At 42.0% G+C, this 21,469-nt stretch overlaps 1 protein-coding gene across 1 annotated transcript in view; it reads left to right on the plus strand.

Annotated features, from left to right (window-relative positions):
* Positions 1–21,469, plus strand: part of DNAH10 (dynein axonemal heavy chain 10) — a 50,356-nt gene that overhangs the window by 25,141 nt on the left and 3,746 nt on the right. Inside the window, exons 41-68 of the mRNA XM_066331805.1 lie at positions 663–808; positions 1,218–1,370; positions 1,654–1,914; positions 2,547–2,719; positions 3,086–3,179; positions 4,221–4,388; positions 4,679–4,867; positions 5,445–5,616; positions 6,505–6,708; positions 7,478–7,558; positions 7,945–8,142; positions 8,752–8,913; positions 9,446–9,620; positions 10,445–10,626; positions 10,839–10,975; positions 11,857–12,074; positions 12,414–12,635; positions 13,201–13,348; positions 14,152–14,431; positions 14,791–15,020; positions 15,490–15,763; positions 16,414–16,518; positions 16,999–17,153; positions 17,964–18,118; positions 18,337–18,520; positions 19,069–19,269; positions 20,311–20,520; positions 20,897–20,992. Of these exons, the coding sequence (XP_066187902.1) occupies positions 663–808; positions 1,218–1,370; positions 1,654–1,914; positions 2,547–2,719; positions 3,086–3,179; positions 4,221–4,388; positions 4,679–4,867; positions 5,445–5,616; positions 6,505–6,708; positions 7,478–7,558; positions 7,945–8,142; positions 8,752–8,913; positions 9,446–9,620; positions 10,445–10,626; positions 10,839–10,975; positions 11,857–12,074; positions 12,414–12,635; positions 13,201–13,348; positions 14,152–14,431; positions 14,791–15,020; positions 15,490–15,763; positions 16,414–16,518; positions 16,999–17,153; positions 17,964–18,118; positions 18,337–18,520; positions 19,069–19,269; positions 20,311–20,520; positions 20,897–20,992 (4,973 nt within the window). The remainder of the gene's footprint in view (positions 1–662; positions 809–1,217; positions 1,371–1,653; positions 1,915–2,546; positions 2,720–3,085; positions 3,180–4,220; positions 4,389–4,678; positions 4,868–5,444; positions 5,617–6,504; positions 6,709–7,477; positions 7,559–7,944; positions 8,143–8,751; positions 8,914–9,445; positions 9,621–10,444; positions 10,627–10,838; positions 10,976–11,856; positions 12,075–12,413; positions 12,636–13,200; positions 13,349–14,151; positions 14,432–14,790; positions 15,021–15,489; positions 15,764–16,413; positions 16,519–16,998; positions 17,154–17,963; positions 18,119–18,336; positions 18,521–19,068; positions 19,270–20,310; positions 20,521–20,896; positions 20,993–21,469) is intronic.

Below are 21,469 nucleotides of genomic sequence, written 5' to 3' on the forward strand. Positions count from 1 at the left end.
GCTTATTTAAAAGTTAAAATGCCTTTTAAAAGCTGGAATAGTAGAAGATTCACAGTTTGCTCTGCCAGAAATTCTAGGAAATCATCAGCTCGTGGTTCAGGTATTCAGTGTATAAAAATTACATCCTTAGGGCTGTTACTGGTTGTTACTTCAAGCATTTCCTAATGGTGCTCTTCATAGTTAAAGAAAAATTTAGGCACATCAATTTCCAGTGATACTCCAAGCACAGGTTAACTTCACTGGCACGAGAAATAGATTTATGATCTCTGAATTTGCTCCAAATGCAGGCAATTCACGTAGAAAAGAAATAATCTCTGTAAAGTTCTGGGGAAATGCTTATGATCAAAATAAATCCTGATTATGTCCTTGAAATAGAGATTAAATGGAGCTTAACCAAACCATGACCCTCCTATATCAAAAATAACTTCCTTTTAAGTACACATATATAGAAGAAAAGATCCCAATGACAAAGACTAAAAAGAGATGGTTAAGCAACTTAAATTTTCTTTCAGCATTGTTAATGAATTGATAATTCAGATTATATCTTTGTGCAACTGCCATGTTAATACCTTGAGAGTGTGTTCCAGCAGTATTCTATAAATATAAATCCCCCAGCTGTTGTGCATTTGCATTGAGCCAGGGGTTGTGTTGCTCTTTTTCAGTGCCCACAGTGGATACCACACGCACAGCTTGGTTACTGGAGCAGATGGTGAAAGTGAAACGCCCAGTTGTCCTTGTGGGTGAATCAGGGACCTCAAAGACAGCAACCACACAGAACTTCCTAAACAATCTGGATAAAGACCTCAATGTACGTGTGAGGAATTTTGCCCTCTTTGTAAAGCTGCGTTTTCATTCTTTGCCCTTGTGTTAAATTTGCACTGTGAAGCCTGAGTCTCTGGGTTGCAATATTGACTTGGGTAATTGCAAACTTCAGACCCAAAGCATGTGACTGATATGAAAATTCTTCAAGATCAAAGATGTTTTGTCCTCTTTTACCTTTTACAGACTCAATTATATCAAGTAAAAATGTGTTATCAAAGTGCTAAGGATGGGGTTACTTTTCTTTGTCATCTGTAAATCAGTTGAACAATGCACCTGAGCAGCATTTCCTGTATGCCTGACAGCTAATATAAAAAATATTTTTGAATGCTCTAGTAAAAAAAAAAAATCAAAAAACCAGATTGGAATCCATTGTTGTCATCTCTTCCTGTTTGCAGCTGGTGCTGGTAATTAACTTCTCTTCTCGTACAACATCCCTGGACATTCAGAGAAACCTGGAGACAAACGTAGAAAAACGAACTAAAGACACTTTTGGCCCTCCCATGGGAAAACGTCTCCTTGTGTTCATGGATGATATGAATATGCCAAGGGTAAGCTGGAAATAGTTTTGCAAGGTAGTATAGAAACATTTGGGGTGACACTGATGTGGTCCCTGCATGCACAAATCCAGTGTGCATTTAGTGTATCTCAGAGAAGAGCCACTTTTCCCACAGGAGACACTGGGATGAGTGTTCACAATCAGTGCCAGAGCTTTACAAAGTGCCCCTTAGTCCCTGTAATGTTCTCCTGAGTACGGAACCCAATACTTACAGCAGTAATTGGTGAGCTGATGTACTGTGCTTTGCTGCATCCTGACTCCTGTGTATCCTGCAGGTGGATGAGTATGGCACACAGCAGCCCATCGCCCTGCTGAAGCTGCTGCTAGAGAAAGGTTTCATGTACGACCGTGGTAAAGAGATGAACATTAAATTTCTTCGGGACCTGGGTTTTGTTGCTGCCATGGGCAAAGCTGGAGGAGGTCGGAATGAAGTTGACCCTCGATTCATCTCTCTCTTCAGTGTTTTTAACATCCCTTTTCCTTCTGAACAATCGCTGAATTTGATCTACTTCTCCATCCTGAAAGGCCACACTGCGGTAATTTCACTGTTTTTAAAGGGTTGCTCAACAGGTGTATTATTTTTAAGTAGACGTTTATTTCTATGTTGTTGCAAGACCTGAAATCTTCGTTACCATTTTTTTTCTATACCTAGACCCTCACACAAACCTTTCTTTTCCTCTTCTCTCTCTCATCAGGTTTTACATTGTTTAGATAAGTCTTGTGTAATATATAAACGTTGAAGCCAGCAGATAATTTATAAACCTGAGGCTTTTCATGGCTTGAAATGTGTGAATGATTTGGTTACAGCTCCTTTAAGCAAATACACAGAGATCAGAAAACTCTTTCCTGAATGAGTGTGAAAAATGTGATCAAATGCAACAGACTGCATTACTGGCAAAGTACCTGCAACATTAGATAAGAAAAGAGCAGTTTAATTTTTCTGCTATAGAAGTCTTGTGGGAATTCCAGTCCCTGAGTTTGATATCTTGAGCACTCAGCAGGTACCAGAGTGAAGATGGAGTTTGCCCTAAACATTTAACTGCAAAATGTTCTACAGAGAACTTTTGAACCAAACAGGTTTAAAAGCTGGAAAGCAGATTATGTTTAATAGCATTGAGTTCTGTCTGGGCAGTCTCATGAAAACACCTCTTCTTTCTCATATTTGCAGACCTTTAATCAGTCCATATCAGCCATCTCTGACAAGATTACTCTATGTACTTTGGAACTTTATAAAAAGATTGTTACTGACCTGCCCCCTACTCCTTCCAAATTCCACTACATTTTTAACCTGCGGGATCTTTCCAGGGTCTATAATGGACTTGTTCTTACAGAACCAGAAAGGTAAGAATAGAAAAATTGTCATTAGTGGTCTCACACCTTTTTTTTTTTTTTTTTTTGGTGAATCTGAATGAAATTGAGGTAATTTGGTACAGGACGTCAGTCACATTTGGTCACTTTTCATTAAACCATAATGAGAAATAGAACATCTTAAATTGTGATCTTACTCTCGATGCCAAGCACTCATGCATTAGTCTCTCTTAAATAAGATACCAGAGGTAAAAATGCAAGCAAATAGTTATTATGAAAAGAACCAAACTATAAAGAGTAAAAAGGTCAATCCAGAAATTAGTCCTTGTTATTAACCACATGGCTTTAGGAATCATGTCAGCTCATTTGGTGCAGTCTGACATTTTGATGTTATTTCAGGTTTCACACAGTGACCCAGATGGTGAGAGTTTGGAGGAATGAGTGCCTGAGGGTTTTCCATGACAGGCTGATTAATGAAGCAGACAAAGAATTGGTGAGTAATGTCTTTCAGTTTTTTAGTAGTCACTGACTGTTATTATGGCAATTAATTTGCAACAGCAACACTACCAAGTGTTGGACTCAGGTCTTGCTGTCTGACTGCAGATTTGTCTAAGCAATATGTTGCTAATTAATTTCAAACATGTCCCATGGAAGACTTTTTCCTAAAACAATGTGATGGTGGCAGACTAAGAAAGCAGATCTGCTGAAGGAATGGAAAGTATCACTTGGTTTGCCTGTCCAGGAAAATTGATTGGCAGAAGTACAGGTGACAGAGTGTGAGAGAAGTACAGGAGAAAGCTCAGGAAATCACTTCAAGTCAGTCTTTTCCTTCAGGAAGGATTGTACCAGAATGTGACTGTACAGTCAAGTAGTGAAAAGGACAAAGGCCAAGTTCTTACCACAGTGAATTCAGTTCTGGCTGTTATGCAAATTGGAAAATGCTTCAAATTCTATCTTAAAACACAAAAGAGAACAATGCCAGTTTTAACCCCTGAGATTTAGGAGAGAAATAGAGGTAAAGTCTACTCATCCAGAAGTAACTTGCTTTGCTTGCTTTGGAAGTTGCTTAGATAAAAAGAGCTAGGCCAAGAAGGCTTCAAATTTTTCTAGTTAAAATGTGCTCCTCTGACATACAAGGATACATCTCCAGCTCAATTTCCACAATAAAGAATATGAATGCAGACTTTGAAACTTTGTAAGGCACCTTCTGGTGAGACATCTATGCATGCTTAAAAGGGAAGTTTATTAATATACTGTTTACACCAATATATGAGAAGGTGTTTTATTTAACAGGCTTCTTTTTTGTTTTGATGTTCTACAGTCAATTGGTTTGAACCATTCTTGAACTGTCATTTTAGATCATACACTGAATGCTAGAAGGGGGCTGTAATCCTTGGATCTTCTAGTGACATAAGTATCACCTTGAAATAAATCAGTATTTGAGCAAGAATCTGCATTATCACCTTTCTAAGTATTACTGGATGCACAATCAAATGCTTTGTTGTGTTGCCTGACCCATTTAATATCCTTGAAGGTACAAGGCCATATAAAAACCTTGGTTGAAGAGCATTTTGCAGAGGAGCTGGAGCACGTCATGAGGGATCCAGTTCTTTTTGGAGATTTCAGAACAGCACTGAATGAGGCAGAACCTCGTGTTTATGAAGACATCCAAGACTATGATGTAGCAAAAGCTCTCTTTAAGGTAGAGTGCATCAGCTGGGAACTGTGCCTGAGGAATGGGCAGGAGTCTGCCTCAAACTGCAGGAAATCTGTTCTCTTCTGTGTGCACATAGAACTTGATGTGCTTCGATGCCCATTTGGGGTTTGCAGTGATGAAAAATGAGGATCAGCTACAGAGTCAGCAGTGTTTTCCAATAGTTCATTTTCCCTGGGGAAGGGGAAAGGAATAATGCTGCTGAATGGGCTGTTTTCTTAATGCTATTAGTTGTTTCATTGGTCTCCTAGTAACATTCCTTTCACCTTTCTCTGAAGGAGATTCTGGATGACTACAACGAGTATCACATTAAAATGAATCTGGTTCTTTTTGATGATGCTCTGGAGCATCTGATCCGTGTCCATCGCATCATCCGCATGGACCGTGGGCACGCCCTGCTCATCGGGGTGGGAGGCTCAGGAAAGCAGTCCCTGACCAGACTGGCTGCTCACACAGCTGGATGTCAGGTTAGTCACCCTGTGTCCTGGCTGTGAGAAAAGACAAGGAGAGGAAAATTGTGATTGGGATGAAACTGGGGGGTAGGGGTGAGTCAGTCAGTCAAGACAAGATGAGGCTGGCAGAGAAATCCCGGGTGAGGTGATTGCCAGGATGTCCAAGATGATGATTGTGTGTGGTCTGGGCAGGAACCTGTCAGTGCCTGAATCTGGGGTTTGGCACTGGAGAAGGAAAACAAGGATGGGTTTGGTGATGAACAGCTAATTGTCCCTTACTACTGCTGTTATATTTGCATTTGTTACAGCAGCACGCCAGTGCTGCTTGAGGAGCCTCGTTGTGATTGATTATTTCAGAGAGGAAATGTTTCTCTCAAAGGCTTGGAAGGAAAGAACAAAAAAGGAGGCTGAACACAAAGCAATTTTGAAAATGCAAGCCTGCAGGGTTCTAAAATGCACAGTTTTATTGATACTTAAACATTTACTGATAACTGGGGCCAAACCAACCCCCTTGATTCAGTCTAACTGAAATTCAGTTACCATCAGGTCTTGGGTCCATCTGTGTCTTCTCAGTGTATGTTTTCATCCTTAGGTATTTGAGATCATCTTGAGTCGAGGATATGGAGAAAATAATTTCCGAGATGATTTGAAAAGTTTGTACGAGAAGCTGGGTATTGAGGACAGGTCAATAGTCTTCTTATTTACAGATGGCCAAGTGGCAGAAGAGAGTTTCCTGGAACTCATCAACAACATGTTGACTTCAGGTGCCACTGGCAGCCTCTCTGCTTGTGACTCATAATCTCAGCTGTACCCTTGATACGGCTGTTACTGGTTCACCCTGTGTCCTCTGCTGCTTGTGTTAGTTGCACCTTTCAGTACTACCTGAAATGATCTTGGCCCTAATAATGGCTTTCTGGAATCTTCTTACGCTCATTTATATGTCTGGAGAGGTTATAGGGTTCATTCATGCTGGTGATGCAGGAGTCTCAGATTTCTTCCAAGACTGAGGGAAACTTCAGCTGCATTTGGCCAAAACCCACTTGTCCAATTGGATTTTGAATAGCATTCACCTGAACTGCAGCAACTGTTCATATGTATGTTTGTGTATATATGTCCTGAAATGTGGTTTGGTATCTTCTAGTGAATGAAGCAGCTGGAAATGAGCAGCAGCTGGCACTGTGTGACCACTCTCTCAATAGAAGTCCCTCCATGGTCTGATATGAGAACAGATGAGATTTTATCCCTTTCCTTATTCCAGTTTTCCCTGTCCCTCGTCTGTCATTAAGTTACTTATGCAGTATTTGCCACAAGATTGAGGGAACAAAAATGTGAACTGATGGTTCATAGACACTGATGAAGATTTTCTTTGCAGAGTTAAAGTACTTTATGTTCCTGTGACATTTTGTATATTTTGCTAAAGCCCAAACAAAAATACATTAATTATTCCTCTAAATCCCAAGTATGACCTATTTTCCATGAGGGCTGTGGGGAGGAGGAGAAGCACAGAGAGATGAATTGGTTCATTCAGAACTACTCAGAATCATTTTTGCAGAACTAGGTTTAAAATTGTTTTCTCATCTGCCCTATCCCCAGCCATATGGTTTCCTCTTACTGGTTGTTCTCACTAGCATTCTCCTGTCCTTATGTTACAGGAATGGTGCCAGCCCTTTATGCAGATGATGAAAAAGAATCCATACTAACTCAGATTGGAGAAGAAGCTGCTAGAGCTGGTGTGGGCACAGCTAAAGAGAGTATCTGGCGGTATTTCATAAGCAAATGTGCAAGCAACCTTCACATTGTCCTGGGAATGTCCCCAGTTGGGGAGGACCTGAGAACGTGGTGCAGAAATTTCCCAGGTGAAATTAACTGTGCTTAGTCCCTTTCCTGTGAAATACAGATTTACAGACAAGAGAAAAATCTCCTGTGGGCACTGAGAGATGTCTGGCAGCTGAAACTAAGCAGAGCAGGTTTCATGATTAAGGATTTGCACGGCATGATTTTTTTTTTCCAGTTAATTACCACATATCAGTGAACAATATTGATTAGCATTTATCAGATCAGTTCATTTTCCAGCTGAACAGCTAGAAATCAATTGGTCATTCTCACTGAACTGGAAGCACACAGCTTTTGCAGCCTCTTTTCTGTAGTTTACAGCAGAAAGTGTGCTGTTAAATCATTATGAAACTGGGATGGCAGGAAGAGAAACATCTTTGTATCCAAAGCCAAAAAAAAGGCATGGTGGGACACCCACAAAGGGAAAACACACCTGAGCCTGGCAGGTGCTGCAGGAGGCTGAAAGGAGTCCTGGGAAACAGGAGAGACTTGTGCAGGATGGGTACAGGTGGGAATGCTAAACCAGGCCCTAAAATACTTTATTGCAGGTCTTGACTGCATCCTTAGAACCCAAGGAAGGATACAATGGGATTAGCAGGACACAGGGGCAAAGCTCATTATTTACTGACAAAATGGAAGTATGGACTTTGTGGTGAATTCTGTTGCTAGGAAGGAATCAAGACCAATTTGCAAATTCTTGATGTAAATTAAGTTAATTAGAGGACTGCCTGTCTAATTAGGGGTTAGTTTTACAAAGGAATTTTTCAGATAACACTTTCCTCTTATTTTAAGGTCTTGTCAACAATACTGGCATTGACTGGTTCTTGCCCTGGCCTGCCCAGGCCTTGTGTGCAGTTGCTCAATCCTTTCTGGGTATGTAACATGTCAGAATTTCAACCCATTAACCCTTGGCATAGCCTAAGAAATATATTCTTTACTTTGCAGTTATTGTACATTTCACAATTCCACTTGCCATTGTGCTCGTTACCTTGAGTCTAAATGGGTAATGCAAAAAACCCAGTAAAAAAAATGTCACTGGATGGTAGTTTCTCTAATCAAACAAATTTTGAAAATTGCTAAAATTCAAGTTCTCAATTCTGCAGACAATGTGGGCTGCCTACCAGGAGGTTCCCTTCTGGCTTTGCCCTGGTTTTGCTTTTTGCTTCAGAAAACACATTTTTGTGCCTGGTTTAGATGTACATAAGAAAGATGATAATTGAAAATCTTTGAAATTTTTTATTTCTTCTGCCCAATTTTAGGAAAAAATCCACGCATCCCACCAGAGAACTTCCAGTCAGTGATTGACCACATGGTCATGGTGCATGAATCTGTGGGGGATTTCAGCAAGAAATTTCTGGAGAAACTGAGACGTAGAAATCACGTCACACCAAAAAATTACCTTGATTTTCTCAATACCTATGCAAAATTGCTGGAGGAGAAAAATGAGTTCATTTTAGGTAAGGCTGTGTAGATGTTTTCTCCTTTTTTAATAAGTGATTTGAATATTTTATAAACAAAAGTAGTTCTGGTGAGAATCTCACCTATTACCCAGAATATGCAAAAACTGTGTTAGCAGTACAGTCTCAAATGCTGTGCTGGCACAGAGCTGGGGCTGTGTTTTGACACTGACCCAAAATCCTGGCCACGTGTGAATGTTCAGACTCTGGCAAACAATGGGCTCTCCTCAAATCCTTTTGTGAATGCACATGAGGCAGAATCTCCAAACCAGACACTCCTCTGCTTGGGGAACAGTTGTGCTGAATTCTAATATCAGCATGGCCTTGCTCAGGGTTTAACTTTCTTCCTCAAGCAGCAATTCTTATTCATACTTCAGTGGCACTGAAATATGTGAAGAGGATAAAAAACAAATATGGCAAATAATTTGTGGCACAAGGCCACTGTGTCAGTTCAAGTGATATTAACATAATTTTGGCTGAGAGGCTCAGGAAAGGAAAATCTCTCAGTGCACCTCTAAGGATATTTTCTCTCTGTGAGATTGTCTGTTGCTGTGTGCTTGAACACAATCGATGAATCACTGACATTTCTCCCTTTTTTTTCCTGCCTAGCACAATGCAAACGACTGGATGGGGGCTTAGTTAAACTGAAGGAAGCTGCTGTACAGCTGGTTGAGCTGAATGTGAAACTTGCTGAGCAAAAGATTGTGCTAACAGAAAAAGCAGCTGCTTGTGAGGCTTTGTTACGAGACATTAAAATAAACACAGAAATAGGTGGGTGGTTTACAGCTACTGAAGTGTCCCATGGGCTGAGCAGGGCTCACATCATCTGTCTTAGGCTGGGTTGGGAGACCTTTGAAAAGCTCCAGCTGCTTCTTGAGGTATCCCTTGTGTTCTGTGTGCTGCTCCCATGCCAGAGCTGGTCCCCTGCCTTGCCCAGATTGCCATCTTTGCTCCACATTTGGCCTGCAGTACTTTACACAGCTTTGGCCTGCCCTTGTCTTCCCTTTCCATGGTGTGGGGCATAACGTGGGAAAGGCAGCAGCAAGAAAGGCAACTCTGGTTCAGAAATTTAGTATCAGAGGGAAACATGGAGGAAAAGAGATTGTGCATGTCCTTGTGTGGAACACGAACTGTTCCTAGCCTGGTGAGGTAACTGTAACCAGAGGCAAGCTGGCAACACAAAAATCCTGACTTGGTGGCAATTTCTGATTTTCAGCAGAGTAAATCTCTGTTAGTATACTAATATCTGTTTTGTATACAAACTGGAATGATCCATTTATGGTCCTACCTTTCCAATTACTAGCTGAGGAGAAGAAAAAAATGGGTGAACAAAAAGCTATAGAGATACAGGAACAGAATAAGATTATTGCTGTGGAGAAGGCAGAGGCTGAGGCAGCACTGGATCAAATCAAGCCCATCATGGAAGCTGCCAAACGGGAGGTGGAGAAGCTTGACAAGGCTGAAGTTACTGAACTCAGGTGACTCATTTGTATGTACAGTAGCATAAACTCCTGGAAATACACTGAGAAACCCTTGTTTGCTGGTTCTGAGCCTTAGCCTCATCTTTCTCAACTGCCTGTGAAGGTCAGGACATCAGCTGTCTGGGTGCAGAGGTCACAGCAGAATGCCCTGATTCCTAGCCCATGACTTGGCCTTAAGACAGTTCTTCCAGGCCTTTGTTTGCTGTTTGCCCCATCATTCTCTGGCCTGTGCCTGATGCACCAGAACCTGCTCTGCTTTTTCCCTGAGCAATGGTTGTCCAAACCTCCTGTCCAAACCTGTCACTCCTCCTCTTTTTTTCCTGTATGAGTAGGAACACATAACAGTTGTTTTTCAGGGATACTTCAGTAGCACAAAAGTGTGTTTCCCTTCTGAATTTACTCCTCCCTATATTTTGATAATACATCTTCTTTTTGAGGATTGATATAAAGGCAAATCCAGTTTTTGGCTCTCCCTGAAATAGTTGTCCCCAAAATAGCAATGGCTCTCCCTTCCCTGCCACACTTATTCAGTTTCCTTTCTCTCATAAATCTCTGGATTTTTCTCCAGCTGCTTTACTGCCCCAGGAAAGTGTATCGAGGCTCTGTGTTTTAAGCTTTCCACTGTTGAAATCCTTTAGTGGATTTCAAATTGTCTGAATACAATAATAGGTTCTAAGCTTTTGAGTAGTTAATAATTTATTGTCTGACTTGGGTTATCTTTTTCACTGTTGTGGTTTGTCTCATGTACAAGCTCCTGCATTGCAAAAAATGTGCTTTGTCTCCTTTATTCTCTCCCACTGTATCTTTCTCTTGTCCTCCAGATCCTTTGCAACACCCCCGAAGCAGGTGCAGGTTGTTCTGGACTGTATTCTTATAATGAGAGGTTACAAAGAGCAAAACTGGAAGAATGCCAAAGCAATGATGGCCGACACAAATTTCCTGCGGCTTCTGTTGACGACAGATTTTAGGGAAATTCCATGGAGCAATGTGAAAGCTATGAGAGGTGAATTCCTGTTCTGGGCACTGGCAGTGAGTATAGGGTCATGTTAATGGGAACAGCCAACAGAGTGAGTCTCTTTAATATCCTGAGAAATGTTTCCTATTGTCTGTCATGGCATTGGCTGATGCTGCTGACAAATAGACAAAGCTGTTTCTGTGGGGGTTTTTGCACAGTTATTCAACTCACTTGCAATATTTTTGTGTTTGCCAATTTAGCCCTCCTAAAGAATCTTAACACTACCTGGGAGGAGATGGAAGTTATCAGCAGAGCAGGACTGGGAATGTTAAAGTTTGCTGAAGCAGTGGTGACCTACTGTGATGTAGTTAAAACAGTCAAGCCAAAGGAAGAAAAGGTAAAATGTGTTGGAATCAAACTCAGAGAAAGTCAAAACATGATCTGATGGAAAAGATAATACTTGGCCATAGACTGCCCACTTTTCCTATTGAAGTGCTTAAAAAGTGGTGTTCAGGAGAGCTACTGCAGTAGCAGTGAGGCAGGTTCTCAGTCATAAATCACTGTATTTGTTGTGCCAGGATGCTGAGCTGTGTGTTGCCATCCATGCCAGTGCTTGAGGGACAAGGGGAAGATCATGTTCAGTTGGAATGTTGTTATCTAACGTGCTTAGAAAAATACAGTTTAGAGCTGTTTACTAAAAACAAACTTTAAAACCCATGACATTTGGACAAGGCAGAGGTCAGTAGTACACTAAATCAGTTTTCTTTAAGCACAGACCTTTTGATTAGCTTTTTCTAGGATGACTGGAAATTCCAGTCATTATTATAGCTATATTACCAAAAGAAATCTGATGTCCAACAGATGACACCGGGAAATTTTGTCAAGAAAAGGCTATTATATATGACTGACTACAGAGAAAGTATATTCACTAGATGATGTGTCTGACTCTTTTTGGAGCCTTAATATTGCTGTTATTAAGCAGACAAACCTCTCCTTTTGTCAAGGCATGAGAGTCCTGCTAACCTCCAGTGCTTTAATATTCCTTGTGGGTACAAAACTGGGAGATTTCTCTGCTTTGGAACTGCAGTGTCAGACCACGATGTGTGTTTGGGATGGGGAGAGGAGGGTGACAGTGTCAGTTATTTTGGCTTACACTGATTATTACCAGAACACTTTGAAAAATATGATATAACCAAAAGAAATGTGAGAACTTAATACTTCTCTCCAAAGTCCTTCTGCCCTCTGACACCCTTATGTTTCCTTCAAAATGTACTTTAGGTGGCCAGGCTAGAACGGAACTATGAATTAAGTAAGAGGGAACTGGCAAAGATACAGGCAGAGCTGGCTGCCATTCAGGAAGAACTGAAATCTTTGGGGGAAAGATATCAGCTGGCAATAGAAGAAAACAGAAAGTTACAAGAAGAAGCAGAGATAATGCAGAGAAGATTAGAGGCTGCTGACAAACTCATTGCTGGCTTGAAATCTGAGAATGAGAGGTAAGTCTAGATTCAAAGAGGATCATTTTTGACACCAGAGGTTCATGTGTCAGGGATAAAATCTATCAGGTGAAGACATTTTTTAAAATGTTGCTTTCTATGCTGTTTGTTTCTGAGAAGAGCTATTATCTGTTCTAAGCTAATATCCATTAGCTCTTAGAAAATAACTGAGATTAAATGGAAGAAGGTTCAGGTCAACTCAGTGTCTGGCCACTATAATAGTGAGAGAAAACTGATTCTAAATCTGGGGATCTGTCTCAACCTGTATGTAAAGTAGCAGAAAATTCTGCACACAAACCTCATCTTCCTGGTTCAGAACCTCCCATATAATTCCATCAGGTGGACAGAGGAATTCAAGGAATTAGAAATACGAAAGGTGAAGTTGCTTGGAGATTGTCTACTCGCTGCTGCCTTTCTGTGCTATGTGGGAGCCTTCAGCTGGGAGTTCCGTCACGAAATGCTCTACCAAGTGTGGCAAGAAGATATTCTCTCACGAGAAATTCCTGTCAGCCATCCATTTAAGTTAGAGAGCCTCCTGACCAATGAGGTGGAGGTGAGCAGGTATGTCCAGTCAGGACACCCAGGGACTCCTGAGTGTGACACTCTAAAGTGGGAGTCTGGAGCTGAACTTGTAGCACAGAATTGGCATTTGTGGGTGGAGGTGCACAGCCATAACAGAGAGAGAATCTTCCTTTCATGTCCTTCTGATTAACAAGGGCCATTTATGGTAAAGAGCTGTTGTACTTAACACTCCAGGGGCATTCACTGAACTTAGACACACGTAATGCCACTTCTAGGAAGCTTTTTAGGAGTTCTCTATAAAATGTGTTTCCATAACCCAATTGATGTCTTTTCATATACTTCAGTGGGTTTAGTATTGAACCCAAGGCCAGGTAGCCCGTGTATCAACTACCACAGGGTTGCTCACCTAAGGCAACAGCCACTTTGAGCAGAGCATTACAGTGAGTCAGTCTGAGCTGTGACACTGTCCCCATAATCACACACAGTGTCTGTGTCCTTGTGTGTCTAACTGTGTGCTCAGTGAGTTGCATATTTTATTGACAAATGAAATGTGCTGCTCTCCCACTGAGTTTTCATCCCAGGCTTTGGTCCTTTCTGTTCTCAGGTGGGTTTCTCAAGGACTGCCCCCAGATGAGCTCTCTGTCCAGAATGGGATCCTGACAACGTATTCCAGCCGCTTCCCGCTCTGCATTGACCCCCAGCAGCAGGCATTACATTGGATTAAGAAGAAAGAAGAAAATAATGATCTAAAGGTCAAGATGGAAGATTGCTTTACCTCAGTACTGATTGTTTTCAAAGCTGCATAAATATCTGTCACCTTGAATGGGGAGCCAGTTGTATATCACAAAATTATTGAATGGTTTGGATGGGAAGGACCTTAGAGTTCCACCCCTGGCCATGGAACACCTTCCACTATCCCAGGGTGCTCCAACCCATGTCCAGCCTGGCCTTGGACACTGCCAGGGATCCAGGGGCAGCCACAGATTCTCTGGGAACCTGTGTCAGGGCCTCAGCACCCTCACAGGGAAGGATTCCTTCCTAATATCTAATTTAACCCTGACCTCTTTCATTTTAAAGCCATTCCTCCTTGTCCAGTTGCTAAATGTGCTTGTCAAAAGTCCCTCTCCAGCTCTCCTAAAGGAGCCTCTTTAGGTTTTGGCAGGTGCTGTAAAGTCTCCCTGGAGCCTTCTCTTCCTGAGGATGAACAACCCCAGCTCTCTCAGCCTGTCTGCACATGCAGAAAGAGTCTAACCAAAGGTGTAGATTGTGATTTATCTCAGCTCCAGGATGGAACTTCCATGTAGGACAATAAACACACTTAGAGGCACAAGTAGAATTTTAAAGGGTCATTTCCAAATGGAAATTATTCTCAGCTAATCAGAAAAAAAAGCACCTTTACTGTTTTTTACAAGTGCAGTTTATATCCTCTGTGAGAGGAAAGACAAAAAGCAGCAAAGAGCAATCTTCATTAGTGTTGGCAGCTACTGCAAAATAATAATGTTAAGCAAATTGAATATAATTTCTCCTCTCATGTTTTCCCATTGTTCTCTTGCAGATGGCTTCCTTTAGTGACCCAGATTTCCTGAAACAGCTAGAACAGGCCATAAAGTATGGAACTCCTTTCCTGGTGCACAGTGTTGATGAATACATTGACCCTGTGATAGACAATGTCTTAGAGAAGAATGTCAAAGTGGCACAGGGGCGAGCATTCATTGTCCTGGGGGACAAAGAGATTGACTATGACAGTAATTTTAAAATGTACCTGAACACCAAATTAGCAAACCCAAAGTATTCTCCCTCTGTGTTTGGCAGAGCTATTGTTATCAACTACACAGGTAAGCTCAAGCGTGTACTTAATAACAAAGTAGAGATTATGCTGTTGGGCAAATTTAGGGCCTGGGTTGTTGTCTGAAACCTCGATGAAACTAAAAAATTCATATTCTCCCTTATACTCAGCATCTGATTTAACAGAAAGTCCTTCTCACTTCTCTCTTCTAATCAGCAACTGAGCTGAATCTCTCTTCCTGTATTGGTCAGGTGAGGATGCTTTGGTGGAATCAAGATACAGAGTCATTAACCAGGTCACTATGCTGCATTGCTGTAGTTTTATGAGAGGCTCGAGATTAAATAAGTTGTATAAAAACTGTTGTGTGCTTACAAAACTCTGTGCTCTGTCCATGTGTTGTACCTGTAGTGACACTCAAGGGCCTGGAGGATCAGCTGCTCAGTGTCATTACGGGTTTTGAGAGGAGGGAATTGGAGGAACAGAGAGAACGTCTCATCCAGGAGACAAGTGAAAACAAGAACCTGCTGAAAAATCTGGAAGACACTCTCCTTCATGGACTGTCAACTTCCACAGGAAACATGTTGGACAATGTGGAATTGGTGCAAACCTTGGAAGACACAAAATTCAAAGCTACTGAGGTACTAGCTCTGGGCTTTTTGGAAGGGTGTCTATGAATAGAATGTAATCTATCTTCAGGGAAATCCTTAATGGGACCAAAATAGTGTTTGCTTACAGTTCCAAAGCAAAAGAATCCATCCTTGGAGTTTTCAGGCCACAGCTGGGCAAAGCCACACTGCACCTGATAGAGGTGGTCATAACCAAGCTTCGGGCAGAAGTTGAACTAAAAGTCCCCAGAGGGCCTTTCCCACACTATTTCCATGTTTTTTTTGTAAATCTTTGCCTTTACTTTTAATAAATTAATTGTGGGATTAATTTTACCTAACTTTTAATTTTTATAATTTATACAACTTCTTTTGAATTACCTGCCCAGATTCCCTCTCCAGTCACACAGAGAGGCAGGCACTGAGCAGCTCTGATTACTGAGGTGTGATAGATCCACTGTGGATCAGCAGAGTCCTCACAGGTGTAAAAATCCCTTCTGCCCAGGTGATTGAGAAACTGAAGCTGGCTGAGACGACGGCAGCAGACATCGACCTGCTCCGTGATGGATACAGACCTGCTGCCAAGAGAGGGGCCATCCTCTTCTCTGTGCTGGCTGAAATGGCTTTTGTCAACATCATGTACCAGTTCTCTCTGGTCTCCTTCTTAGAGGTTTTTGGATTCTCTCTTCGGAAATCCATGCCCAGTCCTATTCTTCCTAAGAGGTTAAAAAACATCGTGGATACGCTGACTTTGAACACCTACAACTATGGCTGCACAGGTTAGTGCTGTTTAACCAGGGGCTGAGACTGGGCTGTGCAAATAAAGGTGGAGCCCTGACTTCAGCTGGTTCATGTTAAAGGGGAAAGTCACCAAGCAGGAATTCAGTGATGTTCAGGCCTCAGCACTGCTCCTCATTCACATTTTACTCCCTGCTTATTTCTGTTAGAAGGAACACTGCACATTACCCACGTAACTCTTGCAGAAATGTTTTTCTTAGCTCAGTTACAAGTGCTAAAGGCAGCCACAGGGCTTAAAGGGGCTGTATTAACTCTTCAAGCCTGATTGAAAGCCCCAGCTTTTCCCCTGATCACAGAATCATAGCATTGTTCAGGCTGGAGAAGACCTTTAGGAATATCAATTCCAACCATCAACCAAATGATCTCTGTGGGGTGAGCAGATCATAGAATCACAGAATGGTTTGGGTTAAAAGGAACCTCAGGAATCATCTGCTTCCAATCCCCTGCCATGGGCAGGGATGCCACTCACTAGGTCAGGTTGCTGAGGGCCCCATCCAAAATGGCCTTAAGCACTTGCAGGGGTGGAGCATCCCATCAACCCCACAACACAAGATGAAGGATGTGGATTGAAAGATTGCTCCAGTTCCACAAGCTTTAGCAGCTGATTTTTGAAAATGTCCTTTTAACGTAGGCTTGTTTGAGAAGCACAAGTTGCTGTTCTCCTTTGATATGACTGTCAAGATAGAACAAGCTGAAGGCCGAGTTCCACAAGAAGAATTTGAGTTCTTTTTGAAAGGTAAAGAGAATATTTATGTGTAAGTATGTAGCTCTGCATAGCAATAGCTAAAGGACTTTTTGAAGACAGGTTTTTGACTAGAGATGATTTACTAGGAGCCAGCACGTCCAGAAGGGGAGCTCTCCCACTGAGAGGCTGCACTGTGTTGGGTTACACAAACTGGGGATCCTGCTATTTCTATTTCACATTAGCTAATGGTTAGGATGTTACAGGAGGAGAGTGATCTGTGGTTATTTTCTGACTGTGTTGTAGTTATTTTCTGACTGTGTATTCATAACTTCAGAAGTGTTTGCAAAGATAAAATTCTGGCTTTTGCAAGCATTTGTAAAATGCCATCTTTCCATCAGCAGACCAATCTAATCTTACAGTTCTTCCAGAACACATTTCCACGTGGTTCCTCTGTGCACAGGGGCTGTGTGTGTGGTCAGTACTGGAGGATTTCTGACATGGACACTGATTCTGCCTTCTGGATGTGCCTAGGCAATATTTCCCTGGAGAAGAGTGCCCGGAAGAAACCGTTCTCTTGGCTCCCAGATCAAGGCTGGGAAGATCTAATTCGCTTGTCTGAACTGTTTCCTGAGAAATTTGAATCTCTTCCAGATGATGTGGAAGAAAATCCAGATGTATGGAAAAATGTACGTGCTTTTTTTTTTTTTTTTTTTTTTTTTTTTTTTTTTTTTTTTTTTGCAGTGCAATGCAAATGTTTTGTCTCCTAGTTTTTCTTCTGGTATTAAATGTTCAAGTGTGATGCAATGTGTCACAGCACATCACAGAGATGTCACTGTGGGCTTCTTCCCTCAAGGCCTTTCTTTGCTTCTTGACCTCAAGAATCAAGTTAGTGATTGACTTATTTGCAGAAGAATTAAGGAATTATTTAATTTATTTAAATTTAATTAAGAATTATTTTAAAAACCAACCAAAAAACTTCCCTGGTATACTGTGGAATTTTTATGTCAGTCTTATGCCTTAGAGGAGTTATGTTGAATTTCTACTGTTGAAGTCAGTAGAAATTTTCTGTTTATTTTGTTTATTTCAGTGGTGTTTTTGTGCTGCTAAACTGTGCTTTGATCTTCTTGTGGCAGTGAATTCTATAGGCTATTGACAAACACAGATTTCCTTTGTTCCTCCTTTAGCTTCATCCCATGTCTTCTTGCTTTATAAGAAGCAATCTGTTGATACCTTTTTGCCTTTGGTGCCATTTTCTATATCTTCAGAGAATTAGCTGACATAAAGTAAAAGTACAAATGTGTTTCTGGGCTTGAATACTTTACACTGAAAAGGTTGGATTTTTTACATTCACCTGAGCTTTTAATACTGACTTGCAGCTGATTGACTTTTTGTTGTCTCTTGGCCTCTCATTCATCAAATTGATTTTCTGTGTCCTAGTAATTTCCCTGACAGAGCCACGGGATTCATTTGCAGTGTGTGCTGTGTTTCCTTGCCAGTGGTACGACACAGATGCTCTGGAGAGGATCCCACTGCCCATGCACTACGAGGGCAGCGTCACAGACTTCCAGAAGCTTCTCCTGCTGCGCTGTTTCCGCGTGGATCGCATGTACCGCGCCGTGACCGACTACGTGACAGTGACCATGGGCGAGACGTGAGTGCCCTCCTCCCTCAGCCCACCACAGCCCTCACACAGGGCTGTGATCAGCTTTGCCAGTGGCTCTGTCACTGGCCTGAAGGGCAGGGCTCGTGTCTGAATGATTTCTGTGTGCAGCCCGTGGTGAGCTTTGCCCTTGGTGTACAAGGCTCTGTTCACACGTGGCAGCTGCTCTGTGCAAATCAGAGAAATTATTTGGCTTCTCCCTGTGCCAGGTATGTGCAGCCCCCCGTGATCAGCTTTGATGCCATCCTGCAGCAGAGCACCCCTTTCTCACCCGTGGTTTTTATCCTAAGTCCTGGCTCTGATCCTGTCAGTGACCTCATGAAACTGGCTGAGAGGACAGATTTTAAAGCAGATAGACTCAAATTCCTGGCCATGGGACAAGGCCAAGAAGAGGTAACTTGGATGGGAGGGTGGGGATGTGCTGTGTGCAGCCAGTGTGAATTGGAAGCCGTGCTCCTAATGCTCTGGGACTGATCAAATTTCCTTTCCATAGATCTGCTCCATTTTAAAAGGAGTTACTTTATGGTTCTGACATAGATTTGTCAGTTTGGGAATAATATTTTACTGAACATGAAAGGGGCCATTTGGCTGACTGGGTGCTGTTCTGGTTGGGGTGAGGGTAGATTCAGAATCAGATTTTTGCCTGTTAAAAAGTAGACATGAGAAGATGTTGCTGTGTACAGACATGAGGTGGTTGGAAGTTCTCCTGCTGCTTCTTCTGCCTTTCCTGTGACTTCTCTTTTTGCTATGAACACTAAGGCAGGATGGCCAGAGCTTAACAGCTGATTGAATTTGCCACGATTTCAGTCTGTGGGAGAATTCCTATCAGACTCATTTAGACCAGCACTTTCCTAGCAGGGAAACCCACTGCACGAGCCCATCAGAGGCAGTTTGTTCTCAGAGTAAAGGAGAGTTACAGATGGTTCTCCCCCTGTCCTCAGATCGCTTTGCAGCTGCTGGAGGAAGCAGTGGTCCAAGGACACTGGCTGATGCTGCAGAACTGTCACCTTTTGGTGAAGTGGCTCATCCATCTGGAGAAGGCTGTGGAGAAAATTTCAGAGCCTCACGAAGACTTTCGCCTCTGGCTGACCACTGACCCAACTGAAGGCTTCCCAATTGGAATACTGCAGAAGGCCTTAAAGGTGGGGAAACCAGCCAGGAGGGCATGTCCTGGTACTCAGCAGAACAGGCTTATGAACTTGATTTTTGTCTTTATTTAAGCCAAATCCTTTTTTCATCATCCTGTTTATTTTACTGGGATGTTTCTTTTGAGTGAAAACTGCTCAGCAATTATTTCAAAGCAGAGGTTTGTGAGTAGACCTGGAAATGTACCAAATGGTCTTTAGATTTAAATGGTGCCACAGGTGAAGAATACCTGGAGACAGAATCATCCCTGGCAGCCCTGATGCTGCAGTGCAGAACCAAGGCCTGTGTCAGCTGGCAGTGCCAGTGGAGCAGACCTTGGAACAGGATAATGATTTCCAGCTGCTACTTCAGGCTGCAGCTTTTATCACTGAAAGCTGAGCTGATTATTTTGAAGGCACAGGTCATGATTCTGTCCTAATGTTCTTTTCTGTGGCTGCTTTACTGCTGTTGTGGTGCCCTGACCTGTAAACATCATTATTTCATTTCAAAAAAGCAGTGGCTCAGTGGCTGTGGCAGCTCTGGGCTGTTCTCCCACTCCTCCTGCAGTGGGAAGGGAGCCAGAGTGGATCTTTAAGGCTGCAGATCTGCACTCTGTGGCTCTTGCCAGGAGCAGTGAGAACTGAGGTTTTAGAGCCCTTTGAAAAAGCTGCCAGGCAGCAGCTCTGGCAGTTTGATCAGCACTAAAGCCACATTGTTAAAGCATCTTACTCTGGGGATATAGGGCACAGTAAAATGTGTACAGTACTGGTATTTCAGTAAATTAGATCTTCAGGTATGAGAAATATTAATGTCTTGCCAATAACATGCCTAATTCCAAAATAATATTGAGTTCTCTTTGCACAGGTGTGTTTACCTTGATAAAATTAAAAGGTTGGTTTCATGTCTTTACTTAAGAAAAAATCCATTATTTGATGGGCATTTGGAAAACAACTTAAAATGTCAAGCTTGCATTGTATAGCTTACTTAAGGTGATATATTTACAACCTATTTTCCTCAAGTTATCCACTAATTGATGACTTCCCTAATTATTTTGATAGGTTGTTACAGAACCACCTAATGGTCTGAAACTGAATATGAGAGCCACCTACTTCAAAATTCCCCAGGAAGCCTTAGAGCAGTGCCCACATCCTGCCTTTAAATCCTTGGTCTATGTCTTGGCATTTTTCCATGCTGTGGTCCAGGAGAGAAGGAAGTTTGGGAAGGTTGGCTGGAATGTACCTTATGATTTTAATGAATCTGATTTCCAGGTAAGAAAACAATTGCAATGGTTCTTATACTCTTGAGTAGCTCAGATTACTTTTGAAAACACAGAATTTATCCAACTTTAATCTTTCTCACAATTAGATTTTGCTTGATATTTTTTTCTGCTTCTCTGGAGTCATGTAGACTCCTGATCTTCTATAATGTCATTTTAGGATGCTAAAAATTAGATTCCCAAACCTTCATTTTTTTTATTACCTCTCTCATGGGTTTCTTTTCTTAAGAGGATTTATACTTTACTTTTTAATTATTTCAGGAAGAAGTAATTGTTAGTTTTCAAACAAGAACTACACTAAATAAAACCTATGAATATGTATATCTGATTTATGAATCTTATCTCACATGTTCCAACAAATTCATTAGGTGTGCATGGAAATCCTTAACACATACTTGACAAAAGCCTTTGAACAAAAGGATGATCAAATCCCTTGGAGCAGCCTCAAATATCTTATTGGGGAGGTGAGTGCTACAACGCCACAGCAATTCAGATAATGAGGTTTCCTTTCTGCATGGGCTGCATCAAGTAAAGCTGGAAATCTTTCCTGGGCAGGTTTGAGACTCCAGTGTAGCCTTGAGCAAAGGCCTTAATCTCAGTCTCAGGGAATTAGGGCCACTGTGTGCACCTGCACAACGGGGAGTGATGGTGCTTAATTAATTCTGAGTGAGCCCTTGGGAGGTGTGCTGGCAGAGCACAGTGCTGTCGGCACGTGGGGTGTCACTGGAGCTCTGCAAATGTGTGTTCTCAGTGTGTTCTGCACTGCACTGGCAGCTGCTGCAACATGAGGTCCTGCAGGAAATTGTTATTTTGCAGCACTGGATCCCAGCTGAGCATGAGCTGGTGCCTCAGGAAGGTACCACTGCACACAAATCATCCAGATGGGTGATTAGGAGTGCCCAGAGCAGCTCTCTCCAGTCCAAGGCCAAATATTTCCTTCC

This window comes from Sylvia atricapilla, chromosome 17, assembly GCF_009819655.1.
Source record: "Sylvia atricapilla isolate bSylAtr1 chromosome 17, bSylAtr1.pri, whole genome shotgun sequence".
In the NCBI taxonomy this organism is placed as follows: Eukaryota; Metazoa; Chordata; class Aves; order Passeriformes; family Sylviidae; genus Sylvia; species Sylvia atricapilla.